At 40.0% G+C, this 22,362-nt stretch overlaps 2 protein-coding genes across 2 annotated transcripts in view; one reads left to right on the top strand and one right to left on the bottom strand.

Moving 5' to 3' along the window:
* The first annotated feature begins 9,802 nt into the window (after positions 1 to 9,802).
* LOC133341766 (sialidase-1-like) lies at positions 9,803 to 16,306 on the top strand. The gene is made up of 6 exons (XM_061550448.1): positions 9,803 to 10,046; positions 13,455 to 13,644; positions 14,351 to 14,613; positions 14,859 to 15,041; positions 15,189 to 15,408; positions 15,688 to 16,306. The coding sequence occupies exons 1-6, from the start codon at positions 9,846 to 9,848 to the stop codon at positions 15,912 to 15,914; spliced, it is 1,284 nt and encodes a 427-aa protein (XP_061406432.1). The 5' UTR covers positions 9,803 to 9,845; the 3' UTR covers positions 15,915 to 16,306.
* Positions 16,307 to 16,531: 225 nt separating this feature from the next.
* LOC133341764 (receptor-type tyrosine-protein phosphatase C-like) overlaps positions 16,532 to 22,362 on the bottom strand; it is a 32,982-nt gene continuing 27,151 nt past the window's right edge. The window contains exons 24-27 of the mRNA XM_061550447.1: positions 21,599 to 21,724; positions 20,111 to 20,259; positions 19,873 to 20,008; positions 16,532 to 19,454 (exon numbers count right to left, since the gene is read on the bottom strand). Coding sequence (XP_061406431.1) covers positions 19,323 to 19,454; positions 19,873 to 20,008; positions 20,111 to 20,259; positions 21,599 to 21,724 — 543 coding nt within the window. The 3' untranslated portion in view covers positions 16,532 to 19,322. The remainder of the gene's footprint in view (positions 19,455 to 19,872; positions 20,009 to 20,110; positions 20,260 to 21,598; positions 21,725 to 22,362) is intronic.

Below are 22,362 nucleotides of genomic sequence, written 5' to 3'. Positions count from 1 at the left end.
ACGCGACCACAGGGAGAACATATAAACTCCAAATATACAGGCATGAGGGTCGGGATCAAGCCCACGACCTCCAGTATACCAGGCGAGGTAGGTAGTAACATCTCGCCACCGCAGCGCCCCAATTTGGGGAAGCCTTCATCTAGCAGTTGATAGGTCATAGCTGATGCAATTTTAAATTGCCTTTGATGTTCACGGTGTGGGTGCATCAATGTTGCTTTATTCTTGGTTCATTACTGAAATGTCATTTTAGTTAGCCATTATGCAGAAGCAATATTTTTGGTATTCACGAAATGGCATGAAAACAAAAGCACATTCCTTGAAATCGAATCCTATAACCATAGCGATAACGACCATTTAGCTGCACAATGCCACAAAATCAGACAACGGAATATATTTTTTGTTGCTGCTACTACCACACTCGCGTCGAGCCTTTGTAAATGTATATGCCATGGAGACATCCGAAACAATAAGAGTCGCACTCTCTCATTTTGCTAAATAACCTGGTGCACTCTTGCTTGATAATGTGAACGATGCCTTTTTAAAAGTGTGTTGGCAGTTCTTGCAGAGTTCCCTTGGCCTACGGCGGAGCGATTGCACAGTAATATTATCTGATCACCAGCATCCGCCGTTAATGAGGCAATGAGTCAAGGTCAACTGAACGTTGTACAATGCGTGCCGTGTGAAGCTGCAAATGAGCACACGTTATATGAGCCTTAGTGTAATGTAAGCGTAATGTGTATCCATCTCAGAGATTTGCCTCTTCAGTTCCATTTCCCGGCGTGCTGGTGTGGCAGTTGAAACATTGGGCAAAGTTTCTTAAATCCAACCCCACCTCCCCTTGCCCCCTCCCTCCGCCTCTATCCACCTAATCGATACAAACGGGCACACCACAGTGAGTCCATCTGCAGGTTATGTCAGGTGGAGGTAACGTGTGGGTACTCCCACCTTTAACAATGATGTCTAGTCCAGCATGGAACGGTGGGTCAAGTAGTCTGTAATCAGGGGGCTCTCTTCGGATATAAGCATACATGGCCTTGTCCCCTCCCTCGGGGTGTGTTTATATCCAGCGTCAACTGTGGTGCACAATTACAAATAAATTACATTTAGAAAGTACCTTTCTCCAGGGTACTCAAATTTAAAGTTCAATATAGAGCATAAAAATAAACCGATATTTCTATGTTTTCTAAAGTGTAAAAATGTACACACATTGACAGCGAGGCCATTGTTATCTCCGGGCACATTTTGTCATAAACTATTCATTTTTAGTACAGTAATGCACTTCACTCGGCTAATCTCGAAGCCAAGTTGACTATTGCAAATGCTCCGTGAGTGCTGTCATGTAATGTTCAGCCCCAGAGCATGCCACGTACAAGCCCTTCCCTCCTGCTCCCAGCAGCAGTGCATGTGTAACACATGCAAATAAGGTCCTGCGGCGCTCCTCATTTGGGCAAACAAATTAAGGGCAAGACAAAAACGGGCACTTTCGTCTGCGCTGCTCAGAGCCTCACTCCTCAGGAGACGTTTAATGGATGCCGCTGAGTCTCCCGACGTATCACATTTTTAGACGAAACTATAAGTGGCCAACTGGATGGTGTTTGATTTTATAAGTAACGTAAATAAAAAAATCTTCTCGTTTAGGAATTTTAACACAGCAGGTTTTACTTTGACTGTATGCACGTTATCATTAAACTATGACGCAGGCTGATTCAATGTCTCAAAACCTGCATGATCTATTGTATGCGAAAACACTACTTTTGTTAAATAAAATGATGCGGTGCTATTTCAAACGTGACAAAGTCACCCATAATGCACCTGATCTCATCAGATGTTGGAAGCCAAGCAAAGCTGAGCCTGGATAGTGATTGGATGGGTGGCCGCCATGCACAACAAGTGTTATAGACTATGTGGCAACATCGATTTTTGTTCTGTACTTCTATGCTCCCGGTTATATTATGCTCCCCTTGTTTACCAACTCGTCCCAGCCAGCATGGTGAAGTATGGTCAAATAACCCCTCAAGATCCACGTGGAATGGAAAAAGCCCTCATTCAGCAAAATATTGGCAACAGGGGGATATGTTCACCTCCACATTACTGTACTGCACTTCAAATACCTCAAAGTGGCCTAGGATCGCATATCGATGGAAATCCACAAGGAGACACTCACCATGCGTGCCATGAGTTACATGTAAGAGGTAGGACACAATGCACGTTTTTCACCTATTCCCCTGCGGACTTCGAGTGTCCTCCGTGCTCATGTGCTTGGGTTTTCATCAGATACTTTTGTTTGCTCTCACCGTTTAAATATGGCAGGTGAGTCAGCTCTCCGACATGCTTTCAGGTGGCACTGAAGATGCTCCCAGCACGTGGAGAGAGAAAAAAATGTCGAACATCGGCAGCACGGCTGACAAATCCTACACAGCGTTGAGACAAGTTGGCTGAAATATTTGCCCTCCTGCAAAACAGCCTGCTTTGGGATAAACGAAGACCTTGTTATTCTTCTTGGTTCTTTCGGTAAAGTCACGTAGAATGGAAATAATAAAATAATAAAAATAAAACATAATAAAATAATTCTCACGACGTTTCGGCCATAACGCAAGCAGCCGTCCTCAGGTGAAGAATAGGTCTGTCGAGAAGACAGAGTCTGAATGACAGACCTATTTTTCACCTAATAAAACATAATAAAATAATTCTCACGACGTTTCGGCCACAACGCAAGCAGCCGTCCTCAGGTGAAGAATAGGTCTGTCGAGAAGACAGAGTCTGAATGACAGACATATTCTTCACCTGAGGACGGCTGCTTGCGTTGTGGCCGAAACGTCGTGAGAATTATTTTATTATGTTTTATTTTTATTATTTTATTATTTCCATTCTACGTGTCTTTACCGAAAGAACCAAGAAGATGACTCCCTGCAGTCACGAAAGCTTTAAATCGAGACCTTGTTATTGTTAAACAATGAGAAGAAGAAGAAGAATTAACAGCTCTCTGGCAATCTACTGATGGATGAAGGCCTCCGTAAGCCTTGTCGGTCTTGATTGGCCAAATGTCAGGCCAGGCCCAGTTTAGGTATCACTCACCACTGATGTTAGCTGTGGCCGACAATTGAGTGCAGGTCGCCAGGTTCATAGCGTTGTGCACTAACTACTCTGCCGCTACTCCACTCAGCTTGTCACAATGTTTTCTTATTTTTATTAAAATATTTTAAGCTATACAGTAATATATATTGTTCATGTAACGGTTGAGTTAACTTGTTATTTTTTAATCACAATTATTACCAAAGATGTTAACGGTTATGTAGTTAGTGCAATAACGTTTTTGCAAGTGTGACAGGATTGCTGTTATATCTAATGACAATTGTAAATTGCAATTATAAAAAAAAAAATCCAGATATTTTTCATTAAAATGTACGAGTGTGCGAAAATGTGCCAAGTACTGGCAGTTTTTCCCACATAACAGTGATTTTAGTTTGAGTAAATTGTCCCTTACATTTCACAGAAAACTATATTTTACAGCATTCCAAAAAATTAAGCGATTCATACAATTACAATATATAAAATAAGTTAATTACATCCCTATTTTTTACTGTATATGTTTCCTAGTTATATTATTCGTGAATGAGTAATACGGTATATATATTAACACTTTATATGCACTTCATGACAATTACCTATCAGTGGTTGACCAGTGGCATGACAGTTAGCATACATTGCTATGAACCAGTGACCTAAATTAATTTATTTACCAAGCTTAGCCCTGCCAAGGAATCGAACTCAGGTAACATAATTGCCAATTGATATCTCAACTGCTGCTGGGCCTCCCCTTAACTACTTTGCACTGACCAGCGTGGCGAAGTATGGTCAAACATCCCAATGATTGACACTGGCCTCTATCCTGCAGTAGAATGACTAAAGGTCATTATTATGAAGTGATATCAACAAGTATGAACTTTTGCGCTGATGTTGGATGTGACGTAATTACTCCATGTATTTTGCTGTAAGATGATGATAAATGTTAAGCGTTGAGTGTGCGTGTGTGCGTTTTTTTCTTTGCTTACAAGTTACAATTGGTTGTGTTGCAGCATCAAAATCACACAAAGACATGTGATTTCAGTGTGCAGGTACACCCCTAAAAGAGCTTTGTAATATGCTCCTCCTTGACAGAAGGTGGGAGGATAAAATATTCATTGAAATACGAGACAAGAGAGATTACAGTCACACAACATATTTAAGGTACAGCTTCTTTCCAATTTTCACGCCCAAAAAAAAACCAGCCGGTATGCACTACAATTTCCAGAAAGTACATCAAAAACAACATGCATTTAAATTAGGAATTGGAATACATATTTACGCGTGCAAACTTCATTTCCCATTGCTTAATTTCACAAGGATTAAAAGTACCGAGCTGAATGTTGATGTTTTTTTACAACAATAAATAACGTGACACATTGTACACACTGCACAACAGAACATGAGCGCGGAGAGAATTTTCCTTGTTATCAGGCGCTGGTGTTTCATGCGTACTTGTTTGTAAAAAAACATATTCCGTCTTCTATTAAAAAAAATCATTTCTAAACGCGCAGCACGACTCCTCCGTTCGTGCCACCTTGACTCGGAGTGAAATAATCAAATATTAATTGGCGAGTGACTGCGTGGAGCCTTTAGTGCCTTCCCATGGCTTTTGACCTTGCTTTCAACTCCGCGAATTACGGCTTGCTAAACCACAGGTTGCCCCCCCCCCCCCCCCCCAGTTCCCCCACACCTCACCAAATCATCCACCCCCCCTCCCGGCTATCACTATCAGATATCTTTCCCCCACCAATATGGACACGTGGCATTGTACCGTGTACGGACAGGTCAGGCGTCTAGAATGTGCATAATATGGCGTTGGTATGAGTACATCGCCCCATACCACCTTTATATCACGGACGGGGACAAATAATCCATACCACCTTCATATATCATTCACACAATGAGAAAAAATGCAAGTCTACAGGGATGACAACTGCCTTCCGTCTCATTAATCAGCCGTAACTAGCCCTTGCTTAGCGGTGTCTCTTGCGTGCAGCTGAGTGTAAATAAACATGTTTTATAAAAATATAAAAAAACTACAGGATCGTTAAAGCACATGTGATAGCTTTAACATACCCAGTAAAATGGTGATATGACACAAGCCATTAAAACAGATATTATATTATAATTGCAATGACATTATCGTGTAATAAAAAAGTACCCTGTCATATTTGTAAAAATTACCATATTACCCCATTCAATAAATATAGATTCCCTTTACACTAAGTCTGAAGACTCTTTTTCACGATGTTTCCTGCTTTTTGTATGTTTGGTCAATTACGTTTAATAATGAGCGTTTGACATATGAGAGGAAAACAGTACCAGAGAAAACCCCGGACACATATGATTGGGTAACACTGAACGTAATTCACCGATACGTTCAAGAATCCATTGGCATTTCCAGGACAAGCCTACAAGCCTGGTAATCCCAGGCAATTTCCCATCCTAGTAATAACCAGGATAAAGCCTGCTTAGCTTCTGAGACCTGATGAGATTGGGTGTAATTCAGGTTGTGATCTGGTCACTACGACTGATTCTCTCATACGTACCTTAGATCAATAGTTTATAGCCGTGAATACGGTACAGTACCGTGTATTCTTCACATAAACCTCATGACATATTAAAAGTGGGATTTTGCCAAGTGCTGTTGCCTGGGTTGGTTAAACAATCACGCTCATTAGAATGTTCAACCAACAACGTGCGTTTTCTCACCTCGCATCCATCTTCCCCAGCACGCACACCTCCAGGGAATGTTTCAGACCTGCAGGAGATGGAGGATGGAGGGTGTGGAATGCGCCGTGGTAATTCGACACCTCTGGTGTGACTTTTCACACCGTTGATTGTCGACGCTACACAAGTGGGGATAGTTTGCGTCACATGCTAAAACATTAATCATTCATTTAATCTATTGACCGAGGCTATGATACGGACACTCTCCAAAAGCCACGTGTGTCCTGATCGACAGGTGAACGTACATTTACTGTCAACATCTGGTGTACACAAATCATTTTACTCTGCCATTATACCTCCGCATGAATTTGGGCATGCATATATGTCACTTGGGAGATGCAGCGGCGAAGTTGCCCATGCACTCCAATGTGAATCTGGTCACCGGAGTTTGATTGATTCCAGGTCATAGTTGGCATCAGTGGCGTGTGATGTATGAAACCAGTCCTGTCCACCCCCGACCCTTTAACAACTTGCAGCGTAGTGAAGTATGGTCAAACAATCCATCTAACTAAAATGATATGTAGCAGCCTTTATCCAGAAGTGAATTATTGACAAAGGGCTGTAATTATTCATATGCCAAAAATATAATGCCGCATAGGATGTGCTATTTATATATAATGTATATTGGTTGACAAGCAGTGGTTCTCAACTCCATAATCTAGCTGTTGGTATCCAGCAATATATATTATTAACTACAGGTTAAGATTTAATTACACGTACAGTATAGTTCATGCTTTTGCATAATGTTAGGCTTAACAGTAAGGTGTGTTGTTCAAAGGAATGTTAAATAGTATGTTATTCAAAGGTCTGAGCTATCTACATAGCCTACTTTAGTGATAAACGTGTGTTGTAAAAAATGATCAGCCAATAAAATTAACAAAATATGTTTTATTCTACATAGTGTACATGACTACAATTATATCTGACATAGCAAAGACATCTATACCCAGAGTAAATGGGCAGTCAGAAAATATATGTCTGGGTGCGAGACACTAAAATTCTCACAATTTAAAGGGAAAATTAAGCTCTGCCTTTGGTTCGATTGAAATGTTTTTTGGACGTGGTATATTGCCATCTTGTGGAAGCGTGCACCGCATAAGCACTTGCACACTGCGCACATACATCGCACGCAATTATTGGGAAACACAATTACGGATGCGGGTGAGCTATTTATGGAATAAATGTTAGCTTTGATTAAAACTATCTCGACTAACGCATGAAATATGCCAAAGTGAGATAGCGTTGCGTGTGATGTGATTGGTAAGTCTCAATCAGCTCCTTTAGCCGTTTACCAGCACCAACCAAACCATTAAATAAAACGGGTCATTTAACTGTAATCGGGTCTTGCAGACGTAACTTTCAAAGTGCTCAATTGCCTGACTGAAAAAGTGTCTATTTTTTTTCTACGTTGGCCATTGAATACACTGGTAGATTATTTCAAAATTACTTGATGCAGAAAGCGTATTTTAAAATAGGCAAGCCTCCTCAGCAAATGAATATTTTTGCCGAGGCAGATGCAATAACGTCAAAGTCGTTGCATATTTTATCCTTGACAGTATAACGAGTTTTATGCAAAAGATTACTTTATGGACATGGAGAAAGAATCTAATGGATTTGCTGAACGTGCTTTATTCCAAGTTACGTTCCAGAAGTGATTTCCGGCTGTTTTATATTAATACCTTTATTAATCATTTTGATTATGTGAATATTTCACTGTGTAAACATTAACATGTCTAATACTGTATTACGGCTTGTAGTGTACCAGTGTGTGTGTGTGTTTTTGTGTTAATGCTGTATGAGGGGTAGGAAATGTGTCTGCATGTAATTAATAACTATTTATAGCACAAACTGTACATTAATAAAATTAAAACGTGCATGTATACGCGTGCAGTACAAGCGGCTGGTGCAATGGTCATATTATGGCACGTCATACACCATAGTACACAATTTATATATCATTGGGTCCATTGGATATCATCATACATTTTTTTGTGAAGTTCAAATCGCATTTCAAGGTTGAAAATCGCTACGTGTGTTCTAATTATTTTTGATTTTCTTTCAGTTGTCAGCTGCTGGAGTGCTCTTCAGGTTTTTCAGGCCTCTTTTGGGAACTAGTGATGAGGGTTCTCAGTAACCTTTGAACTGTGTTAATGCAGCCCAAGCATTGCATTGGGAGGGGCCCTTAATGTCTCGAACCACCATATACGTTTTGCCGATGAGTTGAACTCCCCTGTGTGAACGTGCATATATTTTCTTTCATTAACTTTAACCTTTCATTTCATGAATGCATCTGCATTCAGATGCATCTGCATTCATTAAATGGTAGAAATTGAAAACAATCTATATTTATTATGCTGTTAAATGACTAAGTGCCATAAGTATTAATATTTACCATAAAATTAGCCCATCTTGAAACCCATGCTATGAGTGTCCAATGTTTATATATATACCGTGTTATTAGCTGAAGTCGAATATGCTAAAGGGTTATTTTGTGTGGAAGGCTGGTATGTTTCTGCTAATTATGAATGGTCCTAATATGGAAGTAAAATACACTGGAGAATTCAAATGACCAGAATGAGTAAATGTGGATATTATTAACACAAAACTACGTGCACAGAGAGCTGCAAGTAATGACACAATGTAGCATCGGCTAAAGTTAAGTTGAAATGGATATCATTTATTCATGACTAAAAAAAAAACTAGTATTCAAAGCACATAGAGAACGAAAAAGACCAGAGCCTTTTGATATACTGTACGTAATTGCAATCGTCTGAACTAATAATTCTCACTCTGAAATGACAATTTGGCAAATGGTAGAAGATTGAAAGAAACAGAAAGCTGCCCATTATATATTCTGCAGTCTCACGTTTGGATGTGACGTACTACAGTGATTCAAAGATGACAATCTGTAAAAAAATAGAAATGCAGGTCGTGACATCTTCTCAGCTTTTGAAGAGGGCCTTTGCTATCTGCTTATCCATCATCTCGTCGGTGGAATGTTCAATGTCCCGGGTTGTCATTATTTCCTCGTCATTATTCTTGACGGTCCGTCCATCAATCCATAGCCCCACTCAACGTGTTGCCTAAACTTAAGCCAATTATACATACCTGTCGACCCGTTATCAGTGCCTACCTTATTACAGACTAATTCAGATAGTATTGGTCACCCCGTGCCCTTATAAATCTCAACGCTCATCCTACAAAATCCCAGCACGAGGTAGAAACACGAACTAATAGACAAAAAAATGTTTTGCCCGTATTGAAATGGCTGCAAGCCGCATGGACCTGAAAACTCAATTTCCCTGTACAGGAATATGGGTAAACCATATGGGTTTGACACGGTAGGGTATAATAGTGTAGTGTATAGTAGTGCAGTGTATAGTGTAGTGGATGGTATTGTATAGTAGTGTTGTGTATAGTATTGTAGTGTATAGTAGTGTATAGTGTAGTGTATAGTGTAGTGGATGGTAGTATATAATAGTGTAGTGGATGGTAGTGCAGTGTATAGTGTAGTGGATGGTATTGTATAGTAGTGTTGTGTATAGTATTGTAGTGTATAGTAGTGTAGTGTATAGTAGTGTATAGTGTAGTGTATAGTGTAGTGGATGGTAGTATATAATAGTGTAGTGGATGGTAGTGCAGTGTATAGTGTAGTGGATGGTAGTGTAGTGTGTAGTGTAATGTATAGTAGTGCAGTGTATAGTGTAGTGTATAGTGTAGTGTATAGTAGTGCAGTGTTATAGCAAACATGTCAACCCTTAATCAGTGCCGACCATTTCACAGACCAATTCAGACCTTAGTGGTCACCCCGTGCCCTTATAAATCTCAACGTTCATCCCACAAAGTCCCATCACGAGGCAGAACCATGAACAAATAAACAAAAACAATCTTTTTTGCCCGTATTGAAACGGCTGTACCTGAAAACCCAACATTCCCGCACACGAATACGGAGTAAACCGCGCGGCGTGATGCGACGTCAGATATGTTTGAGATCAGATATGTTTATTTCGTTCATTTTACGTACAACCTGGTGATTGGGGGAGGGGAGCATGGTCCACGTCGTGACTTGCCAATCATCAGCAACTTCTCTGGCCATCGCAAAGGGGCGCGGTGCCGGTGTGGCTCAAAGCTGCCACCGTCAATGCAAATTGCCGAACATCGACAAGGCGGACATGGCCATGTCTACGAATGCGTTAATGCTGTGTGCATTTCTGGGAGCTTGTAGCTCCGTTTGTGTGGGACTCATGAAGGTACGATGGCTGTTACAACTTGACGTGATCGCTCTCGTTATTTATTTGTGTTTTGTTATCGATTTAGTGCGCCCCCGTAAAGTGATTTCCCCCCACCGCCGCCGCCGCTGCTTCTTGCCAAGCGCAGCCGCTTGCTGTGCGACTTTTTCGGGCATGAGGATCAGGCAACACGTAGGCTGCACTTTTTTCCGGGTGCTCTGCTAGGCCCCAAACACTGAACTTTTAAAAGGTACAACTAAGATATAGAACAGCTCAAATGTAATAACATCGCAACTCTTTGTGTTTCGTTAGCAGTTGTTTAGATTGCAGGTATAGCGTTGTGTTCCGCTGACTTGATACGTCTTAAATTACAGTACCTGCTCGTGTTTGTGTGTGGTGTTTATACGCTTAGTTTATAACAAGTAGGCTTTCGCGACCAATATTCCATAATATAAGTTTGTTTTGGGGTTAGATCGCGTAAATATATACATGTGTCGTTAAACATGCCACCACCCAACACAGCCAATTTGTAAGGTTTGTCACGTAAACAGAGCGTGCCAATGCGTTACTAGTATAGCACGCCGGTGTTTGTAGAGCAAATCCGAAATATTTACAATCTTGTAAATATTACAAGATTAATATACCCTTACTTTGGAACTTATTTTACGTGGTTTACGGGAATTATTACGTGTTTTTAATGGGTTATCTCGTGGAAAATCTGGAGAGTGTGATTTGTATTGTGTGGGTCTCTAGGAATTATACTTCGTCATTGTTATCAGTTACAAACACCGCAAATAGAGAGATAAGGAACTGAAAAGGCTAAGGTTCATCCGCGATATTTTTAGTATTGCTGTTTGAAGTATTCTTTTTCAAACATTGTAGAAATGGTAACCAGCATAAACGTACTAGTTTTGTGTCACTTTGGCTAAAATTAACTTTTATTAAGTAAATAAGTGAACACTATCCCAGCATTTAAATACTATTGCCGCATTTCAATCCGTTCGAAATTGGAATGTTCGCCTCTGCTTAGGGCTATAACTTTAGAAATTAGTAAAGTGTTAATCTAACAGTTATAACTGTCAATTCTATTACAACTCAAAATGTGAAAGCACTCTTCACTAATTTCCAAAGTTATAGCCCTAATCAGTGGCGAACATTTCAATTTCAAACGGATTGAAATGCGCCAATAATATTTAAATGCTAGGATAGTGTTCACTTAGTTTTTTGACTTAATAAAAGTTAATTTTAGCCAAAGTGACACAAGACTAGTACGTTCATGCTGGACATTATTTTAGCCATTGACATTTGATAGCTGTAAATCACTCCTGCCTCCACATTCTTCATTTCGCACATGGTGAATGAAGTATGGTTAAAAAAAAAAAACCTCATCCATTCTCAATGCTTCAATGGATAATTAATAAGAGTCCAACATGTTCCTGTTTGAAGGTACACTCACACTACAGTGCACGAGTGGTGCAAAGGTTGTTTCTGTAATAATGTATTATGTAATCTAACATTTTGGAAGACACTCGCCATTGAAATTGGCATTGTAGTTTATGTTTAAAATTCGCAAAACATCCAGGGTAGGTTTGGAAACCCAATTTTTGTTGCAAAAGAAGTGAGAATTAGATTAACCGATTGTGGAACACTTAGGGGTGCCTTTTAAACAAGTTTTGACAACCTCTACGTTCACTCCTTGCTCAACATTGCCTTTGCCAGCGGCAAATGTTCCGATCCACGAAACACATCAATCTTTAACACTTGCACCCCCCCACGACGTCCCTTGAGCCCACACCAGCTAAGAATTTTCGCACCAGTATTTCCGTGTGCTAAGCATGGCAATGTCAAATTCATAGCGGCTCTGTTGTAAAAAAACACAACCCATAACATACCAGTGTGCCTGGTTAAAGTGTGCTCATGTGTATACTTCATTCAATCTTATCTGGTGAGTTGCAGTGTTGAGGGGGGTAGTCATAAAACGATCCATCATAATAGTGTCTGTCTGCTGCGTTTGCAGCCTTCACTTTATTGGCTGCCTGGACAACATTGTCAAAACTTGTGGGATGCGTTTGTCATATTCATTACTGAGGAAATAGTTCCATTCATGTGCACTTCTTTTTGCACAATGTGATTTTTTTTTATATAATAAAAGCATTAGTTGAATCGTAGTTACTGGCTTGGAGAAAAACAGCCTTTTAGTGGTTGTTAAACTAAAACGTCAACTTGTTTCGGGATGCAATTATGTGTTTTGTTTCTAATCTTGTCATTACCTATACAAATATGTACCAGGAGAACAATCGTTTTAACTGTAAACTAGTCGAACCAGTTCGGTTACATGCTGTTGACAATGGTCTGAACTGGATCCAGTGCTACATGTAATAAAACTGATAAAACCTGTCTAACTTTAGGGTATTTACCTTGTTTTTTGGTACTATACTGTGCTAAAGTTTATTCATTATCAGCAGCCATTATCGACGCCGCTTGATGAATGCCCCCCCAAGCCATCTTCTCTGCATACAATGATGGCACAATCCATGTAACTTCTTTATGTCATCACAGCATGTCTGTGCTCTCGGGCACATTCTACCCTTCAGCTGCCATTACGTCACACATCTCGTCTATTGTATAGCTTAACTTCTGGTGATGTGTCCTGACCAATTCCAACTTTCATATCAGTCGATATGATGTGCATTACATGTGACTGAATTCTATTTTTTTTTCTCTGATACAGTACATTTGTTCTTATTTTCATCTCTAATTTTGAACATGGCTGTCCATTCTCTTTTGGCTTTTGTTCCATTTTTATTGTCAGTGACCATATGGGCTGGTTCATGTCACCACTATTGCCAAATCCACTGGTTCAAACTATTTTTCTTGGACATTGGTACACTCATTTTTTTCATCGTGAAGTTCAACTTGACAAAATAAATTTTGCCTCTTTGAGTATACGTCTCTGTACTTCATACATTTGATTCCAATTTCCCTTCAAATTCATGCACGAATAATGTTGCAAATTTGGACTGATAAACATAAGCAGAACCAACGTCCTGTCTGAATAGGTTGCTCAACAAAATAAAGTAATTGTTGGAAGTACATAACTTTAAAATAGTAAAAATTTTGATCGAGGTCAATTATTAATGGTAAATAAAAAGTTTACATTTTCATAACTGCACATTTTAGTAATCCACAGCAAGAACATTTTGTTGCTGTGGATTTCACACCTGATGATGATTGCTTGTGTATCAGTCGAAACGTGAGAATTTTCTTTTTCTTTTTTTTATTATTTTATTGTTTTCCTTCTACGTGACTTTACCGAAAGAACCAAGAATCGAATTTACATTGTCTGTTTCAAATGATTTGGTTCGCATAGAATGTATGTCTTCACAACGCTTGCTATTATTACTGAAACTAAACCATTGCATATCGTAGGTGAACCCCAGGATTTTGGAGGAGCAGTTGCTTTGGCAAAGGAAAGCCACTGGGGAGGTAAATACTTTCAGAATACCCATTATCACTGATACGCCAAAAGGAAATCTAATTGCTGCAGTGGAGGCTCGGAAATACTCTTATTCTGACAAAGGAGCCAAGTTCATTGCCATTCGTAGGTCCACTGACAAAGGTAAGCATTACTTGAGTTTAATAAAAAAAAACATTCCTGTATAATTATGCAAACAATCGGTGTCTCTTACAAATTACAATTCTCGGTTTACATTTCTGTTTACCATTCCGTAATTAAGCGTGTATCTTCACTTGCTCAAAACAATTACATTGTGACCTTACAGAACAACAAGCACTTATTCATGTCTGAATCTATTTTAGAGCAATGGTTTGTACCTGCGGTAAGCATACCTCTGGGGATACACATGATATCTCGAGGGGTATGCAAGGCAAATCGCAATGTGGCAGTTGGGTATGGGGGTTACTAAGCCACGCTGCTCTACATGTGTGCACTAGCAATTCTAAACATGAACACTGATCTGTTTTGTGGAATTATTTAGTGGATTGTTTTTCAGTTAAGTGTTAAATTAATGTTTCAGGCGTTAATTACATGTACGTTTAATTAGGGTGCAGGGATTTTTCCAATAACGCACTTCTGATTCGAGCTGTTGGCTACGTATGGTGCGAAAGAAGTTCAACATACAACTGAATAATTGAGCAAAATCTGACTTGTTAAAATATAAAGCCTATTGTTAGTATGGGTCCGTGGACTATTGATTTGTCCAGTTAAGGCACGGTACACGACAAACAAGGATGGGGAACCACCACTTTAGAGTGCACATTTTATTTAATAAGCCAGCTTTTCTTCGCCTTTTATGTGCCGACAGGCTTCACGTGGAGTCCCTCGGAGTTTGTGGCCGATGATGGCTCAACTGCCGATGGCCTCAATCTGGGCGCGATAGTCGCCGATCACGAGGAGGGTGTATTGTTTATCATGTACGTGCGATGTGCCCACCACCTGAAATGTGCCGTCTCCAGTACCATGCTCATCAGCAGCACGGATGATGGCATCACCTGGAGTAGACCCATAAATATTTCGCGACAGGTTGGCACCGACGCATTTGCCCCGGGCCCAGGCTATGGCATTCAGGTAAGCTGAACGGTGATAAATTAGTAACGTATTTAGGTCAGTTGTTGTGTTCTCTGAATAATCACTGGCATTTTAACCTTTTACGTCTTTTTTTTCCTGTTTATAAGGCAGCGTGAATTACATGTTTGCTCATCTTTTTGAACTGTCGTAGTGGTTTACAAAGTGTATTGCGCAAAAATTATAAATTTAGCACTTTGAAACATCGTCTTCCGATTTGCTCACGAAAAAAAATACATTTCGTACAGAAAAGGCACGAGCCCAGGAAGGGGCGCTTGATTGTGTGTGGACACGGCATGCTCCTGGCGGATGGAGTTTTCTGCCTCCTGAGCGATGACCATGGAAAGACCTGGTTTAACGGAGGCGTCATGAAGAGCATTCCATACAAGCAAAAGAAAGCGGCCGGTGACTTCAACCCCGATGAATGCCAGGTTTCTGCTGCCATCTCATTTATGCATTTTGTCAGTACACTAGCTCAACAGATGTTGTGCATGCAGTTTAATGAATTGTCATTGCGTTTTCTCCCAACGTGCCCAGACCGTAACATTTTAACCCCACTTTTCTGATACCGTACCCAGCCTTACGAGCTGCCAGATGGCTCTGTGGTGGTGAACGCACGCAACCAGAACTTCTACCACTGCCACTGCCGCATCGTGATGCAGAGTTTCGATGGCGGTGAGACCTTCCCAATTGAGAATCTCTATTTTGACAAGTCACTAATCGACCCTGCAGTGGCTGCTGGCGCTGTATTGAAAAACCAAGTTGTGTTCTTTACCAATCCAGCTAACGGATCTAAACGTGAGTTATGTTTCAGTTTAATGAAATAAAACTTAAACTCTAAACCATTTTAGAATATTTTTTAAGTTTTCAGTATTGAAACTGTTGAAGTGCTGTGTGCTTTAATGCCAGGACCACACAATAGTTTCCTTTATTCTCTGCAAGTTGGGTGACTTATTTCAATGGAACACATTTTTATTCATGATTAGACACGAGAACAAAATATGCCGGCAATTTGTTTTTTTTTATCATAGCTTGACATTTGATTCTACGTAATTATTCTTTTTCCGGGTTTGCCAGGCATAAATCTGACGCTGAGGTGGAGCTATAACAATGGGACGACATGGCCTGAATCGCTGCTGATCTGGCCTGGGCCCAGTGGATATTCGGTCATGGCCAAGCTGGACAATGACATAGAGGACAACAACTATGTCTACATCCTGTTTGAGAAAGGCCAGGTGGACACTACTGAGTCCATCTCCTTTGTCAAGGTGCAGCTGTACACACCTATTTCTGGTCAATTGTAAATCGAGTATTTCAAGAGGAGATTTTTTTATTTGTTGCATACATCTTTGGGCTGATAGATTTTTAGTGTAAAGATTCCACGTTTTTTTTGGAATCTTATTGGAAAATGTGTCACTTTATGATTTCTCAGGGTTCGTGAAAATCGGGATTTGTCAGAAATGTTGAATGCTGTTTGGTGTCATACTGTTAATGTTAGTTTGGGGAAGGAAAAGCTGCTGTTTACACTTTGGTCTTTGGTGATAATGTGGAATATATTTAAATATTGCTTGTGGTGCTCTACTGTAAATTGTAAGACATGGTTCTGCCTTGCAAGCTTAATGCAATCACATTAAACTTTGTTAAAGTTTTTAGAGATTTGAATATTTTTTTGCCAAAATAAAAACACTGCAATTAAAACAGGATCGCTTGTTTTTTTTTAAATGTATGAAAGCATTATTATTTGTAGTAGACATACTGTGCGTTGTCAAGGTCTTGGGGTTATACCAGTTTTTGTATTTATATTTATTTTATTGATTGCATACTGTATTTGTAGAGCATTATCTTCTAAATATAAGGATTAACTGCTGTCTTAATGGGTCAAAGATTCACAGATGTACATTTCTTTAGATATATTTTAGTATTTGATTATGAACTAGTAAAAACAGTAGCATGTCATCCAGTATAATAATATTTTTAGGAACACTGTTTCTCTTTGTTATGTTTTTATTTACCAATATCTTTACAAAACATCAAACAAAACCAAACACTTTCTGGAATATTAACAAAAAAGTAAATTGATGAAAAATAATAGTTTGTTGGCAAACATCTTTACTAACAATCTGTAATCAAAACTAATCCTTTAATCAAGATTCGGACAGTTTTGAAACCAGTAAACCAAATACATTGATCTCATGGTGTTGTTTGAGACGATGTGGCTCTTGCCAAATATTCATTCTAAGTTTGTGATAGTGCAAGCACAATAACAGAAGTGCAGAGCAAAGCAGGCACTTTAATTGCAATCATTAAGCGTTTCACTTGTTTTAAGGCTATTACATTCTTAGTTAAAGCACGTTACACTGCATACTATTCACTTAATAAAATTTATAAAGTTATTCTAACAAACCCGAACAATCAATGCAATAATTTGATACTTACTCTGATCATCTGAAATATTGTATGTTGAAATCAAACTGGCAAAACATAACTTAAAAATACACAATAAAAAATGCAACAATGTAAAAGTCAAAATATATTCGCTTAAAAAGGAAGTTGCAAAACACACCATTGCTTGAAATGCAATACATTAACTCCGTCTCTTCACTTGCAGGATCAAAGTAATATGCATGAAGCTAGGTAGCGAATTTAGGATTTGAATTGAATGAAAACGCAACAAATTCCTTAACCCTCGGGTATACCGCTGTTATTGTCGGTGTGACTTGTTTTGTTACATTGTGTGTATATCCAGTGTACTGGAACGGACTTTTTACTCGCGAGCAATTTTTTAGATTTTCTGGAACAACCTTGCACCAAGCCCATGTTTTATCTGGACGAAGCATCATCAATTTCGACAAAATTCGTTCAGCTTTTCAGTCGTGCCTATTAAATAACAGCATACAAATATGCAAAAAGTAAAGAGATGTATGTTATCACAAGTATACAATATATACGCTCCTTAAATGTGCGTAGAAAATGGAAACCTTATTTTGGTGCAACAACTGGCTTACGTTTTCACACATTTTGCCCTTTGCAGAGCTAAACCATTTACAGTGAAAAGTGCACTTCACTCTGACCTGGGTCAATTTGGCATGTTATAAGTTACCATTACACATTCTACTATGACAATTTCACTTCAGATTTTAAACGGGCTTAACGGCCGTTCAATAAATACCGACGAAACTGTTTTTAATCTTTCTCTGAAGAAATTGGTTTGTTTCCCTGCTGTCAATACATTTTTACCTTCGAGAATCTATGTAGATGGTAAACCATTTGCAGTACATTTAACAACAAGGTTTTAGCCATGTATATATGGTATAGGATTTACAATGTCACGACTATGATCAACCATGGTCAATAGACTACTGGATGGTCTCGCCAAGCCGTCGCCGCCTTTTCACAATTCTGCGATCTCTAATCCACCGAGCACCTACACATGCACTGATTGCATTTCTCCAACTCAGTAGATGTCTTCTTGGACGTATTCCATTTTACAATGTACGATTGTAATAGTTAATACTAGCGAACTGCATGTCCGTCTCCCAGCCAGCCAAACTTTGTATACTGTATATATATCTAGAGGCCCTTTCCCAAATCTACCTCCATTTCTCGCTTTGTCTCCGTTTCCCTGTTTCTATTCCTGTGTCTCCTGTTATCGCTCCATCTATACTCCTCTGCCTCCAATGTATCTCACCCTCTTCCCCCTCCCCCCTATCTCTGTGTTTCTCTCGCACTTTTGTTCTCCTTATTCCCAATTTTTTCTTTCCCATCTTAATCTCTTGCCTCTTCCCAAATCCTCCCGCCCACTGCTTGTCGTTTTCCCTCGCTTTCCTTTTTAAATCCTTTATATTAAGTTCGCTTGCTTGCTTGCGTGCTTGCTTGCTTACGACCGTGTAAATCTTTCGGTCGTTTTTTAACCCACTTCCCATGATCCAATCGAGTTGACATTTTCCACACAGACTCGTTGTGCGTGACAATTAATGTTCGTGAAAAAATGTTTCCAAAATGTTACACTTTATAGGACAAAAATATATATTTAATTACCAATTGTTTAATACTGCAGACAATCATCTGACCCATAGGTGGCAGCCATCTCAAGCCAGAGGACGAGAGGACTCAAGCCGCCACGCATATAAAGGATTTAGAGTGAAAAACTTTGTTTTTACGGGTTTACTTATTTCCGTTTTGTTCTTTCCATTCCTCTCCGTAACACGCCTTTACACTCTTTTCCCACCACTCCTCTGGCTCGTATTCCCTTGCCTCCCTCTCCGCTATCACGCACTTGGCCGCGCGTCAGCCAGGCAGATAGGAATCCATGTAGGAAACTTTGTTGTGTTTGCTAATAAAACGAGGATATTAAAGCCAAGTGGTGGCTTGGGAAGGCAATCTAGCAAAGGATTGTAAATGTGTTCTTTTTGGCAGAATAAAAGTTTGTACAGCAGTGAACAGTAAACAACATCTCCAAAAGAAAGCTAAATAATTAGATTATGACATTGTCCAGCTGAGTTTGAGAGAAGTAGTCCATACAATAAAAAAAATGTACGTTACAAAAATAACTATATACACGTTTTCTAAATCATTTGGAGCAAACACCACCTGTGTTGTCTCTTTGGTCATGTTGTTTTGGACGTATAAGAGCCACTCATTGGTTTCCTCAAACTGCAAATCCCTGAGTGGAGGGGAACTGAAACCAAGCAGTTACCAGTTCGTTCTTTGTATCATAGTTCTGATATAATGTCGACTGAATGCATTGATCCAACATTTTCCAGAGCGACCTTATACGCATTCTGTATGCCATTGGTCGAATTCACAAAGCTGCAGACGGTCTCGTACAGGAAGCGGTAGTGGACCTACACAAGAGAAAAAAAACGTCAACTATGAAGGAAGTATTCATGTTCTTTCCCGTAGCCACGGCTGGCCAATACATTCACAAGAATAAAATGTGATTTGTGGAATTAAAACCGTAACCCTGAATTGTGATAATCGAATCACCAGTTAGTGGAAATATTTGTATTCCTTATCTACCAATAGTAGCATTATCACATTAGCTTTAAGGTTACACTCATAACAATAAAGTCCCCACGTATATATTTACAAAGCAAAGTAATTAAGATCTGGAGAAGCTTTACAACTGTCAACGTTTGCCAGATTGATGATCATTTTTCGCAAAAACTCGACGTGCCATGGGCCTTCTCTGTTGGAAGAAGACCGCATGAGAGGAGCTGCACAGTACGAAGGTGAAAACCGACGCAGCAATCGAACGTGTACCTTCTCCTGGACAATTGCCGGACGCTGCATATTTAGCCACTTCACCGCTTGGAAGAAGTCAACCATGCCCTCAACGCGCGCAGCCTCAAGGGTGTTCCAAAGTGCGCAGAATGTGCCGGTTCGGCTAGCTCCGTCACTAAAACGGCGGAAACAAAAGACGTGTTGTGGACACAAAAATATATAAGCATAAGGCAAAAAACATTTCCTTCAAAAGAGCCACAGGGAAGCGTGCGTTTACCTGCAGTGGACAACAATGTGTCGGTTGTTGCCATTTTCTTTCTGACAGCCCTGGACCGCATTTATAATGGCAACGAGAGCCTTGGGCGACTTGGGAAGTCCGTCTGGTTTCCAGTGTGGGTACTGGATCTGGGTCACCACACTCTCTTTCTGCAAATGAAGAAAAATCAATTAACACAATTCATCTTGCCGTTTGGGTCTTCCGCCGATGAGCTGTGTAACTCTCCGATGTGCTTTAGAGTCGTGCCCACGTTGTGATGCTATTTGATGTTTCACGCCACGTGCTTGCGGGCGAGCTTAAGGCAATGAATTGGTACGTGGAGCGAAACGTCGGCGCACAATTGCGAACAAATCGCTGTGCAGCCCAAAAAAATATCGGAGAGCTAATAAATACGTATGGATTTACAATAATATGGATATATACGAAAGACGAATGCGTCGTTTGCACCTAAAACATAATTAGACCTTTTGACAACTCCTGTAGGAATTTAATCTGTATATTGGGCACATCATTGTGTGGTGCTGCCAACACTCTTATTGCAGCACACGTCTGAACAAAAAAAAAAATTGTGAACCGTATGAACAAACAACAGTAGTTTACGGAAAAATGTAACTGCTTCCACCAAACAAAAATGTGCTCTTTAGATAAATTTTATTTGCCGGCTGAGTCAACGGATTTGACTTCCGTGAGGGAGCGCCTGCGTTGCTATTAAAAAACCACAGCGTGTTTGGAAATTGGTTCTCACGATACCACGGCATGTCCTACAATAACTACAAGGTCGAGGATAATCCGTATAATTTTTGTTGCAAAATGCCATTGTATCCTGTTTACCATGGGTAATTTACTAAATATGTATTTTCATTTCTGTACCGTATAAAAATAACAAGTGATTTAGATCTTAACTTAAAGCTTTCGTGACTGCAGGAATTCATATTCTTTGGGTCTTTCGGTAAAGCCACGTTGATAGAAAAAAAATATGACGACGTTTCGATCGCAACACAAACAATCGTCACCAGGTGAAAAAATAAAGCGGGAGAGCTGCTGAAGCAGGAAAAATTAAATATGATTTAGAGTTATACATTCGTAGCGTTTACCCATTAAACAAGTAATTAATGGCATGTCGGTTACAGTGTATGACTGATTTTTTTGTAAGTTCCATAAGTTCCTTAGTTCTCAATTACATACGTGGAGGCATGTGCATTGTAAGTGTGAATTGTAAAGTTGCCGCGATGGAAAGACTGCAGCTCAAGTTATATTCAGTAATACATATTCACACAGGAGGTAGAGAAGTCCAACAATCTACAATAAAAATGCAAAAACCCACCACAACGAACTTTACAAGAAACTCATCATATCGTGATGATTTGTTAAACTGTTTCGTGAAAGTGTACTTTGCATGAGGGTCGTCATACATTGTGTTGTGCAACCCGAGTTAACACACAGCACAACACACATTTTTGGAACTCGTGTGTGTACGAGATGCGTTACATTTTCATAAGTCAGCGAAAACTCCCGGACAACGAGATCCCGTCTGGAAGTCACGTTTCTCACGGTCACTCCGACAGCGCCATAATTCTGCGTTCCTTTCAGCGGCCAGTAGTGGGCAGACTGCTCCTGCAACGCAATGGAATTGACGAGTGGTGACAGTGTTCACTTCGTTTAACACGACCAATATCATCCATAATGCAGGGGGGGCGGGGGGGTGTTTGGGGTTGGATCACGTAAATATTTAAATGTGTCGTTAAACCCGCCACCACCGGACACAGCAGATTAGTAAGGTTTGTCACGTAAACCAGAGCATGCCAATTCGTGACTAGTACAGCACACCGGTGTGTTGGAGAGTAAATCCACAACATTTACAATCTGAGTACGACGTTTCGCCAGTAATTACAACTGGCATCATCAGGCGGCAGCCAGATTTGTGGCTGTGTCGGGTGGTGGCGGGTTTAACGACACATTGATAATTACGTGATCTAACCCCCCAAAAAACCTGTATTATGGAGTATTTTCTTAAATTGTTTCTGCATTGATAACTGCGTGGCGTTTGTTTCCGTGTAACCAGAAGTAAGCGAAATAACCCCAGCCCGTAATTAAAAAAGCGCGTCCCTCGGTTGCGTGACGTGCCATTTACCATCCCGAAATGCCGTGCGATGGGTTGTTCTTTTTCGTGCCGTCCTAATTACACGAATGGATATCATTTGTCACGCGTAGCTTATCTCAAATTAAAATGTACTCCGTACGTCCGAAATACA

This window comes from Lethenteron reissneri, chromosome 12 (genome assembly GCF_015708825.2).
Source record: "Lethenteron reissneri isolate LAM-NWPU_2019-01 chromosome 12, ASM1570882v1, whole genome shotgun sequence".
Taxonomy (NCBI): Eukaryota; Metazoa; Chordata; class Hyperoartia; order Petromyzontiformes; family Petromyzontidae; genus Lethenteron; species Lethenteron reissneri.
The sequence above is the reverse complement of the archived record's forward strand: the minus strand, read 5'-3'. Positions and strand labels throughout refer to the sequence as shown.